Consider the following 20,811-nt stretch of genomic DNA (forward strand, 5'->3'; position numbering starts at 1 on the left):
TATGAAATATTATTGGTCACACTTTATTTTAAGGCCCAATTCTCGCTATTAACTAACAATTAACTATGACTTTTGTCTCAATAAACTACTAATTTGCTGCTTTTTAGTAGTTAGTAAGGTAGTTGTTAAGTTTAGGTATTGGATAGGATTAGGGATGTTAAATATGGTCATGCAGAATATGTGCTTTATAAACACTAATAAATAGCCAATATGTTATGAATAGACATGCTAATAAGCTACTAGTTAATAGTAAGAATTGCTCCCTATACTAAAGTGTTACCTGCTGAATTTTCAGCAGCCATACTCCAGCCTTCAGTGTTAAATGATTCTTTAGAATATGCTGATTTGGTGCTTTCTTTACTATTACAAAATTGTTCTACATAATATTTTGTGGAAATCCTGGTGCTTTTTTTTTCTTTCAGGATTCTCAAAAGAACAGCATTTATTTATTTGAAATATATGTTTCTGTAACAAAGTAAAAGTCTTTACTGTCATTCTTGATCAATTTAATGCATTCTTATGGGGACAAAAAAAAACATTATAGTAAAAAAACAAGTCTTAGCAGTTTATGTAACCAGTCGCCCGGATGTCTTTATGGCCATTCTATACCTTTCGTATTTCATGATGGGGCTCACTCACTACACCCAACCTTCAGCTGCCCCTCTTTTTAAAAACAAAGCCAATCACCCAGAATTCTGCTGTGCCTATGCCCCACCAAAGATTATCATTCACCAACGTCATCAAATCACCAACAGCAGGCCTTGGTAGAAAAAAAAGAAAGTCTTGGAAAATATGTGGGACACTCTGAGAGCCAAAACCCTACAAACTTCAGCTGCACTATTGAAGCCAGATGTTTACTTAACTGGCCAATTTTGATAAATGGTGTAATGATAACCATTATGCATTGGGGTAATTTTATATCAGCATAGCACCACATTGTTTTTGTTTTGCAGCCAAACTAACTTTGTTTGTGCCCACGGCCAGGTGCTGGTTTCGACCTAATTGATAAGCAGACAGCAGGACCATGGTTTTCATGTTCTTCCAACATAGCATCCACAAAGGCCTAAACTATCTTTTTCTCAGGCCTCAGTGAACTACAGCATTAGAGGTGCTGTGCTATGACACAAAGTGTACTCGGTACTTATGACTTACGACTTACCTAGTTGACCCAGTGGTGGGTGTTTTTGTGGCTGTAATCAGTCTAGCTTTTCTATGCACATCTTCAAATCCATAAAAACTTGAACTCTGGTTATGTAAAAAGGATTTATATACTGTACTCTTTGCTCAACATACCAAGATTTGTCTGAGGCTCCAGCTCCTGTTGTCTAATGTTTTGGCTATGTTTGACTTAGTTTGGAATTAGTTTGGTATTGTAAAAAAAAAAAAAAGGAATGATCATCCTATTAAATTTTCAGTGTGATTATATTTCTCACTTGAAGCAATATGGGACATTTTATTTCACCCACACATACTCCAGTTTCATATCTGGTTGTTGATATATTACTTCTACAAGAAAAGCATACCAAAGCTCAGCAATGAAAAAGCAATGAGTCCGAACAACAGTTGCTTTGTAGCATAGCTCATTTTATTGTTTAAACAGTTTTGCATAGGAAATATATCCACTTCCAGTAATTGACTGCAGTAAAAACAGCTGCTAGCAGTATAAGGCTGGATATAACAGTAACAATCACAAAAAAGTCAAGCGTTATTTACACTCATTTGTAATCTTGTGGCATTTTTAGCCCCTGCAACAACTGCAACCAGCTCAAAGGCAAGGCAGTGCCTACTGTTTATAGCTGTGAAAACGGAAAAGCTTGAAATCAACCGAAGAAAATAAAACAAGGCCTTCACTATACAGCTTCTTGAAGGACACCTGTTTTTCTTAAACTGTGAGTAAAAGCACAAAAACTTGATAAAGTGATTCTATAATGCACATTCAGAACATACATTAATATTTGCATACAATGCTGTGTTTCACAATGACTACTAAAAACTGTTATGACTTTATAACATTTGTTGGTGTTAGTGTTGTTGTCATGTTATAAACCCACCTACCACAATACCACTGAATATGCAAAGGGCATAAGAGTGCCACAAGATCCCCCCACCCCTTCCCCTCCTTCCCCTCCCCCCTTTAAAAGCAAAGAAAAAATAAAACAACACTGGCAGTGGGGCTGGCAATCTTTTTTTTTTCCCCACCTGACATTTTTGTCATCTGTCATAGTACTAAGTGTAGTCTAGAGAAAAACACTGCCAAACTATTACTTGATCTCTGTTAAACAGAGATTGTGGTATCGTTATTATCCAAAATTGAGCAAAGCACAAAAACAAGAAACAAACACAGAACCAGGACAAAATAAAATAAAATAAAATAAAATAAAATAAAATAAAATAAAATAAAATAAGCAGAAAAGTTTGGGGGGATTAAAACATAGGAAGAGGCATCCCATAGATTCTTTTTTATTTGATTTTATTTTATTTATTTTTTTCATATTCCCTAAAGAAAATTCCATGTTTTCATCATTACAATGGAAAGTCCACTGAGACTTTGAGCTGAAACAGGCACTGCTTGATTTTTTCTTTCTTTTTTTTTTCTTTTTTGTAAACATTTCATATGCTGGTTTTTATGTTCCTGTTAAGTCAATGATCACTCATGCTATTGTAAATGCCCTGGAAATGGAAATATGAGAGTAGATGTGGACCAAAATGTCCTCCTATCATTTCCCTGCACTGATGCACAGAAGAGCTGAAAATACACATTGCATGAGTTCCACTAGTCCTCCTTGCATAAGTTACTTACATGTGGCTTCTCAAGAGCCAAGACCTTGGCTTTTACAGCTTTACCAGGCCATCACCTTACTGCTTTTAATAACTGAATTCTGCAACAAAAACTGTTCTAAAATATCAGCCCTTTGAAAAAAATAACTACTGTATATCGCTACTGTGGTGAGGGGAAGTGCTCCAAGCTACTATGACAACATTAGGTCCAACTAGTTACGAACACTTATGCTAATCAGCGCCTCATGACTAGCTAGACGTAATCCAAACAACAAACAATGTGCCAGTGAAAGGGGTAGTGGGAACTGCAGAAAGTGCAAATGCTCATCTGTTTTCCTCTGTGATGGCAACATGAAAAAGACATCTGTGGGTCCACACAAAGGCTTCTGGGAGTACCGAGCCTGCCCTGAAAACTATGCAGAATTCATTCAAACATGTTAACCGCTGGCCCACGGCGGACATATGTAAACAGAATGGAGGTGCCTACGTGCCGGTGTTGGCACAGCAGAAAAATCTCTGTACATGGTATGGTGGGTCAGCCTCTATTGACAGGGGAAATAATGCATCTTTTATTTGCACAAGACAGCAGAACAATCTGTAATGTTGTGTAGCCACATTACCCTGGTATTTTTTTTGTTGGGAGACTCAAATCAGGTGCCTTTATACTAAAGTGACAAGGAGTTCCCCAACAGATCAAAACAACAACAACAACAACAAAATAAAAAATACCCTACGCAACACAGATTTTAAACATTATTCATCTTGTCCTGTTTTCAATATCACAATCACATCACACACACTCTATGGCCACACTAACAAAACAACACTTCAAACATTTATGAAATGTCTCAAGGATCCAAGTTACTCAACACGAAATACAACAAAAGACCTTCATCATTTTGTTTTAAACATTTACAGTCCCATACAGGAATTCACTCCACTTTATAAGCACAGGAAAATAAAAATAAAGAATTACATATTCAACCTCTTTATGTATCGGACAGCTGTTAAGTCATAACACGAATTTGAAGTCAGAACAGTATTTTTTGTATGTTTTTTGTTTCACTAAAAAATATGGACATCACTTAAATTCACGAATACATGTCAAAAGATTTTTTTCTTTTTTACAACTGGGGAAAGAGAAATTTACAGTGTACACACTTTTGTCAACAAGGCAGGCATTTCAATAGAAAGACCCTCATGTACTCTTCTCTCATAGTGTCAGAGCCATCTTGAAACACACACTCTGACATATTCATCTACACACAGTTCACAAAGCTGCCAGAGCAGATTTTAACCCATAACGACTACTACTGAAGTCTATTGCTATTACAATGGCCATCAAGATGACCCATACCTATGGCCTCCTTCACGACTTCCAACATGAGAATGACTGTATGACCCTGACACTCCTAACACTCCAGGAGAAAATGCACTTCAGTGGCGCTGCCAACGGCCAGAAGGCTGCAAAGCACTTACTTTTCACAAATGAACAACAAAAAACAAAAAAAAAAAAAAAAAACAGTGCACATTGAACGGGGTGGCTTTTTTCTAGCTTAATCACATATATGAAAAAAAAATAAAAAATCTTGGTGACGGAGGGGAGATTCAGCTTGACTTGAGGTCTCAGAAGCAGACTGAATAGTGATTTAAGGGCTGCAATTCGAAACCATGGTGATGTGAGGGGGGATGCGAAGTGTTATTCTAAAGAGGCCATCCAATAATTGATGCTGGTAACGCCCTGTTAAGCAAAACGCCTGAGTTTTTTTTTTTTTTTTTCCTGTTTCACTGAAAGACACTGTGGGTGGATGATTGCCTATATGCTGTAGGTGCGAAACCATTTTTTGTGATCCTCAAGACCATAAGAGCATTACTTTATTCCCTTTCAGTGAATATTGAAAATAACTATATATATTTATAACTTGAGATAGCTATAAAAACCGATTCTCCCCATGGGGGTATTTTTCTAAGGACTATGACCTCAATAAGGCTGTAAATTTTAACACTTCAAAGGGAAGAATAGAAAAAAAAAAAAAAAAACAGTGATATTTACTGATTGTGACACATCTAACACGCAGTAACTTGCGTGAGTGATTGTAGCGCATTTTATAACAAGTCACTTGTTTGTAAAAATTTAAGGCATTTACTTGGGAATTGCATATAGCTACATTGTTAACCAGACAGGGAGAACACGGTAGTGAGAATATCTGATAGAAAGATGCTAGCATTTAACACTTTGTCCTAGTGTGCACCGGTGATTGTCGCTCTCAAGTCAAGCTGTCTCCCCATGAAAGCCGTCTTCTTCTGAAGGTCAAACTAGCACCCCAGGTGGGAAGTTTGAAGGAGTTTGTTAGTCACAGTAGACAAATCAGTGACTTTGCAGCCATATTAGACCAAATGGTGCCTTCTTTGCAGACATGCTTCAAAGTGTAGAAAAAAGTCCTCCCCTTACAGAGAATACAAAACATCTTTCACACGCACCTCTCTGCCTTTAGGTACACTCAAGGGAAATAAAGACCTTGTCGCACACTGCATAGAAAGCAGTTCCCACTTTGGTCGATTACCAAAAAAAAAAAAGAAAAATAACAACGTCAACAACATCATCAACAGCAAGAAAATAAATGCTTACACTATTTGTATTTCTGTACTAGCTTCTAATAATTCACATAGCTAAAAGCACTACCTACATAGGCAAAACTTGGTATTGCATAATTCTTATAAATCTGGACCCGCCCTCCCCAATAATGACTGGAAGATGAAAAATCAAACAAACAAACAACACATGATTAAAACAGAATAAAAAAAAATGACAACCACCAAAATACTGGAAAAAAAATATGCTGGTTGATTATAAACTTTAGAACGGCAACTATACATAGCCTTGATACGCACTGTAAATGTGAGATAAAGTAGTAAATGAAGCTAAAAATCAATGTCACAATTTCATCCAGAGTACAAAATATTTATCATAAAAATGTTACTTTTTCCCCTAAAACGGTAATAAATGCAGCAAAAACAAGTGTAGTGATATTTTCTATAGTCGAAGGCAAGGCACGTAATGTGGACTATATATTTTCGTGCAAATTAAGATTATTGGAAAGATTAATTATATAAATATGTCTGATTGGAGAGGCAATGGCATTGCAAGTGCCAGGAGCAATTGTCGATTTCTGGGACTGCGATAGTTGGGAACTACCAAAGTGGGTTTGAAATAAGCACCTTGAGACCTCGTCTCAACCTGCAGGTTAGTGTTGAAACGAGTACAGCCTTACGCATACACATCACCAGCCTGCGTTCCTCTTGTTTCTCATGATATCAAATTGTAAACAGTAGCTTTACAAGCCAACATCTGACTAAACATGCATACTAGATCGGTGAGTAATATGTCAAAAAAGCCATTTTATACATGCTGTGTTTCTGAGTCTTTTTTTTCATTGACTAATAAATTAAAAAAAAATAAAAATAAAAAAAATACCCGCATGTTTGGGTACGGCTCAAAATAAGTGCTGTCTTGTTTGTGTTCAGTTATGCTCACGTAAACGTTCGCTGTCAATCCCACTTTTCTCTTTCACCCTCAGCTTTCCCTAGTATCCCAAATCAAGGATGCAAGTTTTATTTTTTTATGATTTAGGTTCACACTTCTTTTTTTTTCTTTTTTTTTTTTAACATTTTCTCCCCATTCCTTTAGAGTCTTAGGGTAGACTGTGATAGCTTCCCTTCAGTAAAATCATTTAAATTGCACTTGCCTCTTATGAGATATTGTCTTATTTTTCTCAAAATCCTTTTCAAAGGAAAAAGAAGGAAAAAGAAAAAAATGGTAGTATTTCTTACCTAGTAATTCAGGCTTTTTCTTTCCTTGAAGAAAAAAAAAGTTTTCAGAGTTCTTAACTCTGGATAGTAAATTCCAACCTTTACATTAAAAGAAAATTAGTACAGAATTGACAAGATTACAGATTCAAAAGATTTTGCACCATGGGCAAAATAAATTTCGAGGGTAATATGAAAATACAAACATTCAGTTCACTAAAAATTGTTCCTATGGTTATGTAACGAATACGATGAGCCTTTGTCTGATGATAGCTCGTTCTAATTGCAGGCCGCTTTACAAACCATCCAACCAGCCGGCCCTTGTGTGGTCACCCCCTTCTATATCGTTTTGTAAACCAAAACTAGTAATCGTGACATAAGAACTAAAGAAATACTAACAACAGACTAGCATGTCATGCATACACAGTAAGGCATCTAAAGTTTGTATGGTAAAGATCACAGTATCTCAGTTCGGGGGCTTTCTTACACAATGACTGACTGGCATGGAGAGGCTCATATCAGAAGAGAACGCTTTGACCCAACTCACTCTATTGAGCTAAGCCAAAGTCCTTGAGAGGCTGGGACAAAGATCCATGTCGATTGTATAAGTGCTGCTTGCTGGTTTGTCTGAGGACCTGTCTCTCCTGGGTCCAGTTCTAGGCCCCCTTTAATTGCTTGATTCTGCCTGGAGGAGGGGCTCACCAATGATGTTTATGCTGTAATTCTGGACATTTGTTGGCAGAATCGGAGTCCCGTTCGACACTTGGAATGGAATTAAGCTCGCCCAGGTACCAGGACTGCAGACACACAAGGGAAAGACAGATTATGAGAGTTATTAAAATCACTATTTAAAAAAATGTCTAATTATATTAGACAAGATCCAGTGTTTAATATATATATATATATATATATATATATATATATATATATATATATATATATATAAACTTTAAACGGTTCATCTCATAAATGCATTAGATATAAAATAACTAATCACAACAAAACTTGGAGTTCATTACCAATACTGTTCACAAAGCAACTCTAGATGCCTTACTGTGGGCATGACACATACACGCACACACAGTTTTAATATATAGTTACATTACTACATTGCATAGTACACACATACATACTACGTTAAAGTTTTTTTTTTTTTTTAACATCATCGGATTATTTGAATCTGAAACAGTTAATGAAAGAGCCATGTCAGGTCTAGACTTTCCCACCCTCTTTTGAAAAGCACCCCTTTCCATTAAACACACAAACACAAATAATAAGAGTTCGGGATTGTGTCAGGTAACAGGATATCCCAGAGAAACAATGCACCCGTAATGCAAATGAATGGGGGAAGTTTTTCACCAAGAGCATGCACCCATCTCAGCCCCCTGCAGCTGACACCCTCTTTCGGATCAATAGGGTTAAGTCAGCGGGACTGTCTACAGAACTTTTCTATCTGCATTCAGCACGTTAACGGCACAACAACACAAGACTGTTAATTGCGAGCCGTGGTGCGAATCTTGGATGCAAAGCACTAGGGTGCACAAACAGCATGTTGTTCCCTGGGGGGAGGACAGGGGTGCTGAATGGTGCGTACATGTGTCGAATAATTAGACAGGCCAGAAACCAAAGCCCCAGTATGCCCCCCTTCTCTTCCCCAGCCTTGGTCTGAAATACCTGTCTCACCCAATCGCCTAACACAATCTTTCTGCTCATAGATTACAGGCCGTACTCCTGCTCTGTCAACAGTGCCTGGCACACACAGCCACCTCTTTGTTTTTCCCCCCACTTATTTCTTTTTTTGCCCCCAAAAAAGAAAAGGGACAGGCTTGGGGAGGGGTGGAGGGTGGTGGGCTGATTGAAGGAGAAGGAAGGAGACTGTTATGTGCAAAGACTTTTCCCTGGGTTCACTGCTTTGGATGCAGGTGCAAGGCTTTAGTGGGCTTTTCTTTGGGAGATTGTTGTTTGTTTTCTGAGGGGGAGACAAGGGATAAAGCCAATGGCTGGTGAAGGACAGGGACCCAGCGGATGTGGAACAGTGACTTTATTCTTCTTGAGGTAGCCCGGGGTTATATGGCTGGCTGTTGGCTTCAGTATGAGATTTACACAAATCGCTTGCAGCCAATGCCTGAAATCTTGTTTAAACAACAGAGCTGCAAATTATGATTCCAGAGCACACTGGGTCAGATTTTAAGGAGAAAGAGTCAGAAAGAGAGTCACTAAGTCCAAATCAAATGTGAACTAAACTCTCTTTACAAAGGGTTAAATATATTACAAGAAGGACTACTGGGCTCTGGCTCTCTTCTTTCCTGCAGCCCCTCTACCATCCTGGCCTGCTAGAAATCATCTAACAGGAAATGAGAGATTAAGTGTTTTGGAAATGTGGATGGGAGAGTTAGGCTCAAATCAGACTCAAATCACTGTTTGGAGGATTTATGACTTGCAAAGTATTAAGACTTGATGACTAGAGTCTCGTCATTTCCTATAAAAAAATCCAGTGGCATTACAATTATGCACTGCATTTTTTTTCTCTCAATTCTACCAGACTAAAAAAAAAAAAAAAAAAATCAAGCAGTATGTACTAGGTAGTAATTTTAGCACAAATACTTACCAACAAATAATCTTTTCCCTATCTAAATTTCTTAAACCTTAGACAATGTATACACATGTATGCTCTTGTTTGCTCTGACTATATTACACAGTCTCTGCAAAAAAATTAAGCAGCACATGTTATCGGCACATCAAATCAGAATATTACATTTCAGAAGGATCGAGTGGATCTGAAGACTGGAGTAATGAAAAGTCATCTTTGCCATCACAGAAATAAATGACATTTAAAAATACATTAAAAATTGAAAACAGTTATTTTAAACTGTAATAATTTCACAATATTACCATTTTAATGCATTTCTGATAGAATAAATACATCCTTTGTGAGCATAACAGTTTTCTTTCTATTAAAACACTTACAGACCCCAAACATTTCAACGGTAGTGTACTATGTAGTATTTAATATTGTTTACTTATTTAATATAATATAAGTTTAACTTAATATATTTAATACAAATGTGTCTTTCTAATCAACCCTGCTAATAAGACCATCACTGTCATACTTTTCATCTGCAAAAAAAATAAATAAATAAAAATCTGATCAACCAGTATTTTTTAATAATAATAATCATTTTGAACAGTCTTTCTGGTTAGATTAGTTAAGAAGCTAGTTAATTTATACCAGAACCCCAAACACAACACGCTGGTCTCTTAGACAGGGAAAGTGAGGACAAAGGAATGAAAGCATCAATAATGGGCCAGCAAAAACAGACTACTACCCATCAAGCTCATAAACTGTCTCATGTACTACTGCCCTAAACTTTGCCTTTGCAGAGCATCAATAAACAGTGTCTGATGGATTGCCATGGAGTGGGGTACTACCCCTTGTTTCCCAAGTTCAAGGTTCAGTCGGGTGTTACCTACTGTCTGGTTTCCACAGTGACCAGACAAGCACATATGTGATGGGCCCCTTTCACATGGGAGATGGGTGTTTTGTGAGATAAAAGGGAGAGGAATAAACAACTTTCTTCCCTTATCAGATTCTTGCTTCTTCAGGAGTTGCTTACGTGTCTCTCATCTCAAAAATCCACCCTCCTGCAGGAGCAAGTATGGGTCTACTTCATTTTGGGATCAGACGCTAAATTAGATTATCTAATGCCATCTTAATGGATTGCTGACCCAATTCCTACAGGATGGCAACAAGCAAGTCTGGCTTGAATTCAATTTGTGTTGAGCTGTGGACTGGCATGCATCACACTGCGGCACTGCAGCTTTGCTAGTCCATGCAACCGACAAATCACATTTCCATAAGTCAATGACCTGAAGTCAATTCTTTAGCTGCATTAGTTTTTATCAGCAACACACTGCTTTGCTTTCAAAACTCATTCTGCCTCTATCAACTGTGTTGCAAACTTGTTTTTTGCAGCTGACAGAATCATGGTAATTAGTAAACTTTTAATGAATACTGTATATGTAATATCTGGATGCTGTTTTTCAATGCTCGATAATGTTAGCCTGTGTTACTATTTTATGTTGAGAAAATCTGTCTACGTAATGTTGGAGAAACCGTAAAAGGGTAAGCCACTGCTGGGGAACATTTTTTCTTTCGTACTCTGTGTGGTCTATTAGGAGGCCAGAAAAGGGTCTGGAAAGAAAGCAGGGGCCTGTAACCCTTATGCCTACAGAAGGAAGTGAGAGTGTGTTCAGTGCCACTTTGCTTTTCCACAGAGTTACTGCAGTGAGGAAGTGCTGAGCAAGGCCTTTTCCACTGCAGAGACCTGGAGAGACTACAAAACTGGGAGAGAGAGGATATAGTTCAAGGACATATTGCTCACACTAAGCCCACCTTACAATAAGATTTGACTGCATACAGCAGCAGTGGCTACTCTAAGAATACATGGCTTTCCCTTAAAAAGCCATAAAAGTGTGGCAATGATATAGTCTATATAATATGAATAAAAAAATGTACAGACACAATATATTTGTGTAAATATTATATATTGCATGTTGTAACGCTTACAGTAGATTTAGAAAGTATTCCGAGGTTTAATCTACTAACAGACGTTCACCCTAAGCACACAAGAAGTTATCACAAATCTCGTTTTTGCTTTGGAGTGTAGACTGATGTGGAAAAATAAATAAATGACCAAATAAATAAATAACATTTTACACTTATCCATCAACATAAAATGTGTATGATGCATCATTATCATCTGACGAGAAGATTCAAGAAATAGAATTTTCTTGAACTGATCTTGTTTTCAATTTAAAAGTTATATATATATGTTATTAGGGTATTAAACAGAGTAAACAATCTTGACTGCCTCAGCTCTAAAAACTCAAGCTTAGCAGTGACCTTTGCAAATATGCAGCTCTCTTCTGTCAGTGAGCCTTAGACAGATGCTGCTGCATTAATGCTGGAGTTCTGGGTCCTCATTTATAAAGAGTGCATATGATCTCATTTGATCTCAGACTGTGCGTACGCTGAAACCCACGGGAACGTTCGTATTTATAAACACAGTCTTTGCGTGGAAAAGTGCTTAAAGCCACGTCAGGGTCTGAGCAGATGTACACACTTTTCCTTGTGTCAAATTGGAGTACTGCAGGTATTAGGAAATATTAGCAGCAGCCATGATGATGATGATGATAATAATAATAATAATAATAATAATCATATTATGGATGTGCATTTCAGTTACTTTTCCTGACAGATATCATACGCTGGAAAACTGTTAACAGGCATGATTAGAATGTTAAATAAAAGCTAAATTAGATTTAAATAAATAAATATGAATGTCTGAGACCCTTTAATAATTCCATAAATGTGCTAATATCACCATAAACTGAAGATGAGTTTTGATATGTCATGCACCTGCCGCACTTTTGTCAACGGAGAAAAGGAATAAAATGGTATATAATGAAATAAATAAGCTTACACAAAGTATGTAAGCTTATTTATATTTACATTTATTTTGTTTTATTTTTACTTAAAACAAAAGAAAAAAAACTGCAAGACAAGTAAGCTATGCTGTCTCTCATTTTTTGACAAATGTTTTAATAACAGTTTTACAAGAAATTCCTTTAATGTTGGATCCAGTCCTCCATGTAACTCAAAATGGCTTAAACCTGTATATCTTGGCACAGCATTTGGATGTTACCATATAAATATGTAATTTCTAATAAAGTAAAAATACTTTACAACATTATTCATAGATTTTATCCTGTAAATGTAGCTGTTCTTTTTTTCTGTTTTGCATGCTTTGAGATGTGCAACGTTGTCCTATGGTTGCCTTATGTTTTGTGTGATGGAACTGAATTTAAAAAAAGAAAACATAAAAAAGTAAGCTATGCTGAGTTTTGATTTGTGTCTGTCATTCGCTCCATAAATTAAAAAGATCCAAGACCGCTGTTTTTTTCACTAGTCAACTGCGCACAATTTCAAGAACATTTGTAATTTACAAATGTCACATCTGGAAGCGAGGCGTACACACGTTTTTGTGCGCACGTTGGTTTTCTCTGAACTGCACTTATGCACTTTTGAGAAATGATCTTAGAACAAATTTAGGATGGTTTATACACAGCTTTTTATAAATGAGGTCCCTGCTCTTTCTCATCAATAATCATCTTTCTAACTTCCTGACTTTCAGGAAGGTAAGGATGTTAACCATTAATTTCTCTGAATTAATCAACTGTTCTTCTTTGTAACTATATATCTATATAGCCTCCTTCCAGAGGCCTGAGCACAAAAGGGAGGCTAACCAAGTGTAGCTTGCCACATATACTGCTAAACAAACCCGTTATTCATAAACTATACTCTGAGATGGGCAGAGTCACATAAGGTACAAGAAAGCAAGTCTGATACCCATTTGTAATGAGTGCTGTCTGTGTCTGCTGTCTGTGGTCTGTCACCAACAGTCAGTGAAAGACAAAAACATTTAAGAAGTTTTATGATACTGTTTACCATGGGATCATATTCATCTCTTAGTGAAATGTATGTCTTATGAATATATTGAGCAGGTAACAATAGATCAGGATGACTGGCACCTCAGTAACTTTATCATTTTTGCTAGAATATTTATAGCAGCATTGCTTTAAAGTGAATGAATCAGGAGGTTTAACTTCCTGAAAATGGTTATAGTGTGCTGTGCTTTAGCATGCTAACAATAACAATAACTGCTTTATGCTAGTATATCAAAGTCTCTGAGAAGTTGCATCTCTAAATGCATTCACATGTAGCACCTACAACCATCAAATCCACCACTTCCAGCAAATATTTCTCTCATGTTAAATCACTGTGAAGTTCCTATGAATTTGGCCGCAGATTGCCCATCCAGATGTTCAGTCTTGCGATGGCCTGAAAAAGGTTTGTGAAACTCCACTTATGACACTTTGAGAAACCAAAGTTTAAATGAAGGGCAAATGAGATGGACCTAAAACATTTGGAAATACAGTTAGAAGTCAAAATGCAAATAAGAACATATTCAATTTTCTATCATGTTGTTTGCTCATCTTTATCTTTCATGACATTTTTAGCCATTATATAATGAGTGATGCATTAATGGCCTTAAACACGAATACATGAACAAAATTCATCACAAATACACTTTTGCTGTTGTCTATATTTTTTGTGATGAGTGTAAAAGCACAGAAAAAGGGGCGATCTGGACTGGGTTGGAGGGGGTGTTGGACAATTGCAGATATAGGTTTTACATAGTAATATTTAATGGAGAGGTGGGTTAAAAATAAAGGAAACGTTTACCTTTGCCAAGAAATCCCCAAAGCCTCCTCTGAGCCATATGACCTGATGTTTTGATTCACGGGCCAGTCACAAATCCTCAGCTGTCAATCAAACACCTCTCAGTCAGACAACTGGGCTAGCACAACGGCACTAACACACATTTAGCATGCAACAAGTCCTGGAGCAAGACCTAAGCTCATCTCAACACATATTCTTACATTTATCTGATGATAATCTTACATAGATTAAGAAAACACCATCACTAATGGTCAGGATTAATAATTCAAAATTATCTTAAATCTTATGTTCTGGGCCTAATTTAAATTACAAATAGATTCCATTAAAAAAATTGCCATAAAAATGTAAACAAACAAAAGGCAATAGTCACATGTGTCATGCAATACCATTAGTGGTCTAATTATTAATCATCCTGAAAGCAAAAGAAGAGGTTAGTATACAAAAATGGGAGCTGGGTTACATAGAAGTTATTCACCTATCCCAGAATGCACTGGAATATGAGGAGGCACATGCATTCCAAGTGGTACATGCAGTTACAATCACTTCATTCCTGTTACAAATTGTCAAAACAACTTGTTTGCACTGAAGCATACCTAGAAACAAGCTATGTGAGCGATCAATCTTGGTCAGTACGCTCGAATTGTTCTTGTTCACAATTGAATAAATCACCAATTTTTGAAAATGTCAATGTGTGAGGGAAAAATAAACAAATAAATGATCATATTTACACACAAGCATGCAACAAGCTGTATGCATGAAAGTGTGAGAAGCCATCCACAAAAAACAACAGAGTAAATCTTGACACTTAGTGGAACATTCCAATTGCTAATGCACATTGCCACCCTGTCAGATACACGTGGTAAACGAGCCTTCATCAGGTACAGTCGCTTTCTGAATATTCACTGGCACACTGTCAATAGCTCTTGCCATTTCTGGAAATAACCTGTACAGTCCCAAATCAAATCTGTATGCCGTTGCAATAAATCTAGGAAGGCAAATTGATTTTCTATATTTACTTTAAAGATGCTTTAATGCTGGGGTGCTTCTAATGTTTCGGGTGGCTGAAATGCACATAGTCTGATAGATAATCTGATATATCCCAGAGTAAAAGAAACACTAGGTGAGCAACTCTGAACACTGAACAGGAACTTCAGGAGGTCTGTTTGGGTCTGTAAGATTTTTTAAATATTTTTGAATGAAGTATCTTATGCTCAAAGCTGTATTTATTTGGTCAAAAATACAGCAAAAAATGGTAATACTGTGAAATATGATTACAATTTCAAATAAGTGTTTTCTATTTTAATATTTTTAAAATGTCATTTATTTATGTAATCACAAAGTTAAATTTTCAGTGTTACACAATCCTTCAGAAATCATTCTAAACAAATGACTTGCTGCTCAAGTAACATTTCGTATTACTATCAATTTTTATATTATCAAGCTTTAATAGATTATATCAGCATGCATTATTTTACTAAAGGATTCTCTGATGGGGAATAGAATGCCATTTTAGTTTTTTTTTTTTTTTTTTTTTTTTAACAATGTTACTGTCAATTTCGATCAATTGAGTGAACTGAATAAATAAATATCAATCAGTCAATCAATCAATTAATTAGTCTTACTGAACTTCAACCTTTAAATGGCAGTGTATTCCTAAGTCTTAATTTTTAAGGAAAAAGTTAAGGGCCATTAAGCTTGACAGGATCTGGAGAATGAGTAATAGAAAAATATGTGAGGTATTTTCACATTGCTATGTGCGGATATCCACCTCTGTCAGTAATGCCAGCCCTATACTTTAACAAACTCTAGCAACAAGCGTGTGTGTGTGTGTGAGAGAGAGAGAGAGAAAGAGAAAGAGATCGACCTGAAGCCAGAAAACAATAGCACTGGAGCAAAGTCTGAGGTCAGCTATCAGGCTGTTTTGGTAGTGCACATTCCTTCATCCTGTTTTGGTCGACCTCACACATTGAAAAAACACACACTCATACAATATGTGCTGAAAGGCTCCTAAATGTGTTGTAGTGCATCTATGCTCAGTAGACAAATTTACTGAGGGTATTAGGAGTCGGAATTAAGAGGGGTGATTTCAAATTTTCAGATTTTTTTTTTAAATAGATCGAAAACACAAACACAAAGTGTAAGAAAAATGATACTTGTTGTTAAAATAAATGGTTTCTCCCCCGCAAATATACCTTGAATTTTAACCTAAGCACAAGCGTGATGTTTCCGAATCCTCTTTTATTTTAGTAGAGCACCACTAACTACAATGGAACATCTAAAATGCCACAGTCACATATAAAATACCATAGTATGTTGGTATTAAAGGCATAATAGGCTCTAGACTCAAGGCCAGTGGTTATCTCATCATGGTTGCCATCTGTCACTGGCACCAGAGGATCACAAAGGTACACCATGGCACCGCTAGCACCTTCACAGCTGTGAGGGGTGTCCGCTTTAGCATGTTAGAGTCAGATAAAGCCAAATACGATTGTGATCACTGGTCGAGAGTGAAACAGAAGGAAAAATGCTGAAAGAGAAAGGGGAGAACCCCTAGGGAAAGCAGCTAATGAAATCTTCTCCTCATAAACACAATACACGGGGGTATCAGTGTAGAGCAGGTGCTGCTGGGTTATGTGCATGAATGCTCATCTGTCATTATCCTGTGTGTTTGTGTTTGGAGTAAGTTGTGAATGAGCTTGATTTAACAACAGTGTTATTGTGATGTTCACACTATAAGGACATCTGTCAATAACTGGCCTGCTGTCTGTCTGATGCATTATAGACACAAATATGCACATCTAGCTCTACAAGCATCATATCACCAAACCATTAGACAAAACACATGCCCATTCATTGACTGCACTTGCTATGTATTTATCTGTAAACTATTACATTTGTACACTGTATATTAATTTCTACAGCTTAAAAAAAAAAAAAAAAAAACTTAAAAAAGGAAACAAAAAATGTAAGATTGCTTGCAATTATACAGGCATACATTTAGCTTTTTTAATGATCAGCCTCTATAATTTGTCTAATTTTTTGTTCATTTAGAGAAGTGGGTAATATTAAATTATTATTTTAAAAATTAACTTTAATCAAGCAAAATATATTCTTCATACTTAACGTTTATGTTGACCAGTTGGATCCAGTTATTGTCTGAACCTGATATTCTCAAAATGGCCAAATATTGGTCGGTCCTAAATTTTGGGTAATTATTTAAATGTAACTTTTTTTAATGTAACTTTTTTTTTTTTTTTTTTTTGCAGCAGGTCCCATTTGGCATCATTCAATTCTAACCACTAAAGCTTTCTTTTTTAGGTCCAGTGAACAAGTGGCCACGGCTCTGTGCAACACTGTCCCATACTTTTGAATTGTCTTTACGGCTTATCACAGGAAACTGTCCATTACTCTGATGGTCACCATCCCAAAGCTGCTACTTCACAGTTTGAGCACCATATCATAGTGTGTCATACATCATGTGTGCTGTGACAACAGACAACAAGCACATTATATGAAGGAGCAACGTCTCAACTTCTCACATAGGGGCTATAAGCATACAGATGGTTCCTGTAAATGAAATAAGCTCAAACAGTTGCTATGGGACCAACAGGAGGAGTGATTATTTATGTATGGACACACCCGTTTGATTTACTGACATCAGTATATGGAGGCTAAAGACAAGGCATGAATGTTTATGTAATGGAGTCATTACAGTGAGGGTGTGTTTGAGCATATACAGAGCCCCTCTCGATGTTAGAAGAGGAATACAGGGATAGAGAGAGGGAGGGAAAAACAGAAAAGGACAGAAAAGAAAGGAAACAAAGAACACAAAATGAGGTAAAGAGAGAGAGAAAAAAGCCTGGATTTGAGCGAACAGTCAGAGAATGAGAGGAGGCATTAAGCAACAGAGAGAGAGAAAGAGAGTGTCCCGCTGAGCGTCTGGAGCTTTCTCAGTTTCCAGACGGCCTGGCTGAGCTGTAGGCAGCACCCTGCCCCACAGCATGCTGGGAAAGGAGCGCTACGGGTCTGTAAGGTGACACCACGGCGACGGCTGTAATCTATACGCCCCACGTGTCACACCGCACGCTCTGACAAAAGCCCAGCAGGGGAACACAGGTGTCAATACATCTCATAATATCCTATGATAAATCACCCAAAATAAAGGCTGCTGTGTACGGGAGACATTATTTCCCCAACAAACGCGCCCGCTCAATGGCCGCAGGTTAACTTGGGTCGGTACTGGCTATACAATTCTCACTTTCAAAAACAAACAAAAGCTCCGGCTCATATAAACATGATGGATGGTTGATATATCATCCTGTCTACATCTGATCCCTCTCCCAGTTAAGTGAACTAGAGCTAAAACAAAAGGCATTAAGCAAGCCGTATGAGACACTACAGCAGCTGTGGTGCCTGTATGCAATACCTGCTAAAAGATATTCTAATCACTCATTCATCCAGCTCATGCATTAAATCACTTTCATCAATATCAAATTCCTCCATCTGTCCATCGCTTTGACCTTCTGCATTTTTATAAAATGATTCTCAATGAAGAAAACAACCCCATGCTTTTTGTTTTATTATTTTCTTAAATAAGGCCAGCAGCATTGTCACTGCTGGTGAGCTGTGCATTTCTTGGCCCTGTCCAAGTATGCCAAACCAGAAAGCAATAAAAGTGAGGCTTGCCATTACTGTAACTCAGGAGCAGGGCAAGAGAAAACCACTAATTATGATGTCGCCGCGTGCAGATGAATTCAATTAGAGGAGGGTGGAAAATACTGGCCCCAGACCAGCCCTTTCATGCTGCAGAAGACGGGTGCATGCACACGCACACACACACACACACTCACTATACTATTACTCTTTTTACAATACTAAATGTTTTGCCAAAAAAGATCATTTCACTAAATGCCTTATAAGCTGGGGCTGATATAAACCGACTCGCTCACGTTAAGTACTGCATTTAGCTGTATATCATTATGTTCATTTGAAGACAATGTTAGCTATTGTTCCACAGTAGTTTTAACACTGTAAGACAAGATAAATTTTATGCTGGAATGGGTCTCAAGGGAGGTGATCATAATAGTTCAACAAACATCCCCTGCTATGGATACCATGAACATAAAGTAAATGGTTGAAAATGAAATGACTATCTTCTCATTAATTTACACATGAAATGACTAGTTTACATTAAGTATAAGCATTAATGTACTATGTGTTATGTGTCAGGCTAATTTGTACAGCTGCCCCAGAAAGTATTTTGACACTTTTGAGTACTTTATGGTTGTCAGCTGATTGGGGAACATGTCCATAGCTAACGAGACGCATCTGAGCATACTCTGCTAGGACACCTGTGTGAACTTGAGAGCAAGTGGCTAAACTCAAATAAATCCACTAAAATCAAACTAAAACCAGTTGGTTAATCACAAAATAAATAAATAATAATAATAATAAAAAAAATAAAAGTTCTGAGAAAATGTTTAGCATCATTTGTTGGTTTGATATTTTGTATCTAATCCAAAGATATTTATACATTTTCAATTGTGGCTTAGTATTTATTTAGAGAGTATTTAAATTGAAATGCATATATAAAAGGTTTAGTTTTAGCTTATTACTGAGAATTTGAACTTTGTATCTATGATTTTATGGAAACCAACAGATCCTTCGTAAAAGTGACATTCACCCACACTAGCAAAACCCATAAACCTCTAAACGTGACTGTGGTTACAGAGCAAGTGGAAAGACATGCTCAATAACAGTGACTAAGAGAAAAATCTTGCCAGGAATATCTGTGGCATTAAACACTTTCTATGCAGCATCTCAGAATATGTTATCTGTGCCCAGCAGACATAACTGATTAACAAACGCTGACACAAAACAAACTTTCAGACAGCAGGAGTTTCCTCCTCATTCTTTCTCAGCAGCCCGGTATCTTTACAGGGCCATGACAGTGCCTATAATTCATGACCAGATTATTTGTCTGACAGCTCTGACACCTGTTGGGAATGCAGAACAGTTGGATGGGGATTCGAGAAAGAACAGGGGAAGGAACAGGGAGGAAAAAAGAGAAAGGTAAAGGGGGTGGGTCATGTCTCACCTGTTGCTGGTGAAGAAAGGCTGGGTCTCTGGAGCTCAATCCCACAAAACGGTTGGCAGTGGGAGTTCCTGGAGCCGAATAACCTAAATATAGCACACACGTTCAATCAGTATTGAATATATTTATACAGCTTGTGTAATACATCAGTGTTCAAAAATGTGAGGTTCTTTTTTTTTTTTTTTTGTATTACAATTGTATTACAATTTCGACAAAAATACTAAGCAAAACACTGTTTTCAACTGTGATAAGAAATGTTTCTTACAACAAGAGTAACTCACCTTCTGAGGATGTGGTGATTGGCTTAGTGTCAGCCATCGAGAGAGACACTGGTCTGACAGTGCCATGGTGGGGCGAGGGGGCCAGCACCGGCGTGAAGTGACCGGGCACTTTCCCCAGTACCTGACCACTGCTGTTCGGCTGTGACATTCAAAGAAAGAGCAGTCTATTAGCACTCCAGGCCACATAGTGACATTTTTAAATTAGGCTACTGATCATGTTAACGCATTGATGCAAACTTTTGATGTTCTTCCATCTTCCAGCATCGGCACTAGATAGCTGAGTGTGCATTTTTCATGACTCATTCCAAGCTGATACAAAAAACAGAAATAGAGGGGGTTGAGGGAACACAGGATGGAGAGGGAGACACAGAGTGAGTGTCTACCTCCTTCCACTCCTGACTGCAGGAGACAGACTTGACTGAATTCACATAGCGGGGCCCTAAGTTCAAAACTCAAACAGCCCTTTATGAAAGAGAATGGTGTCCATGGGGTTCCCCAATGTGAATAGAATGTTTAATTAGGGTGTAATATAATCTGCGTTAAAGCAA

At 37.3% G+C, this 20,811-nt stretch overlaps 1 protein-coding gene across 8 annotated transcripts in view; it reads right to left on the bottom strand.

Moving 5' to 3' along the window:
* Window positions 1–1,558: 1,558 nt before the first annotated feature.
* LOC127167862 (nuclear factor 1 B-type-like) overlaps window positions 1,559–20,811 on the bottom strand; it is a 90,706-nt gene continuing 71,453 nt past the window's right edge. For 7 of the 8 annotated variants that reach the window (XM_051114154.1, XM_051114153.1, XM_051114158.1 and 4 more), the window contains exons 9-12: window positions 20,264–20,402; window positions 19,986–20,068; window positions 13,892–13,971; window positions 1,559–7,382 (exon numbers count right to left, since the gene is read on the bottom strand). In XM_051114154.1, the coding sequence (XP_050970111.1) occupies window positions 7,253–7,382; window positions 13,892–13,971; window positions 19,986–20,068; window positions 20,264–20,402 (432 nt within the window). In that variant the 3' untranslated portion in view covers window positions 1,559–7,252. The remainder of the gene's footprint in view (window positions 7,383–13,891; window positions 13,972–19,985; window positions 20,069–20,263; window positions 20,403–20,811) is intronic. The other variant, XM_051114160.1, reaches the window with a different exon arrangement.

The sequence above is a fragment of the Labeo rohita genome, chromosome 7 (assembly GCF_022985175.1).
Source record: "Labeo rohita strain BAU-BD-2019 chromosome 7, IGBB_LRoh.1.0, whole genome shotgun sequence".
NCBI classification, from domain to species: domain Eukaryota; kingdom Metazoa; phylum Chordata; class Actinopteri; order Cypriniformes; family Cyprinidae; genus Labeo; species Labeo rohita.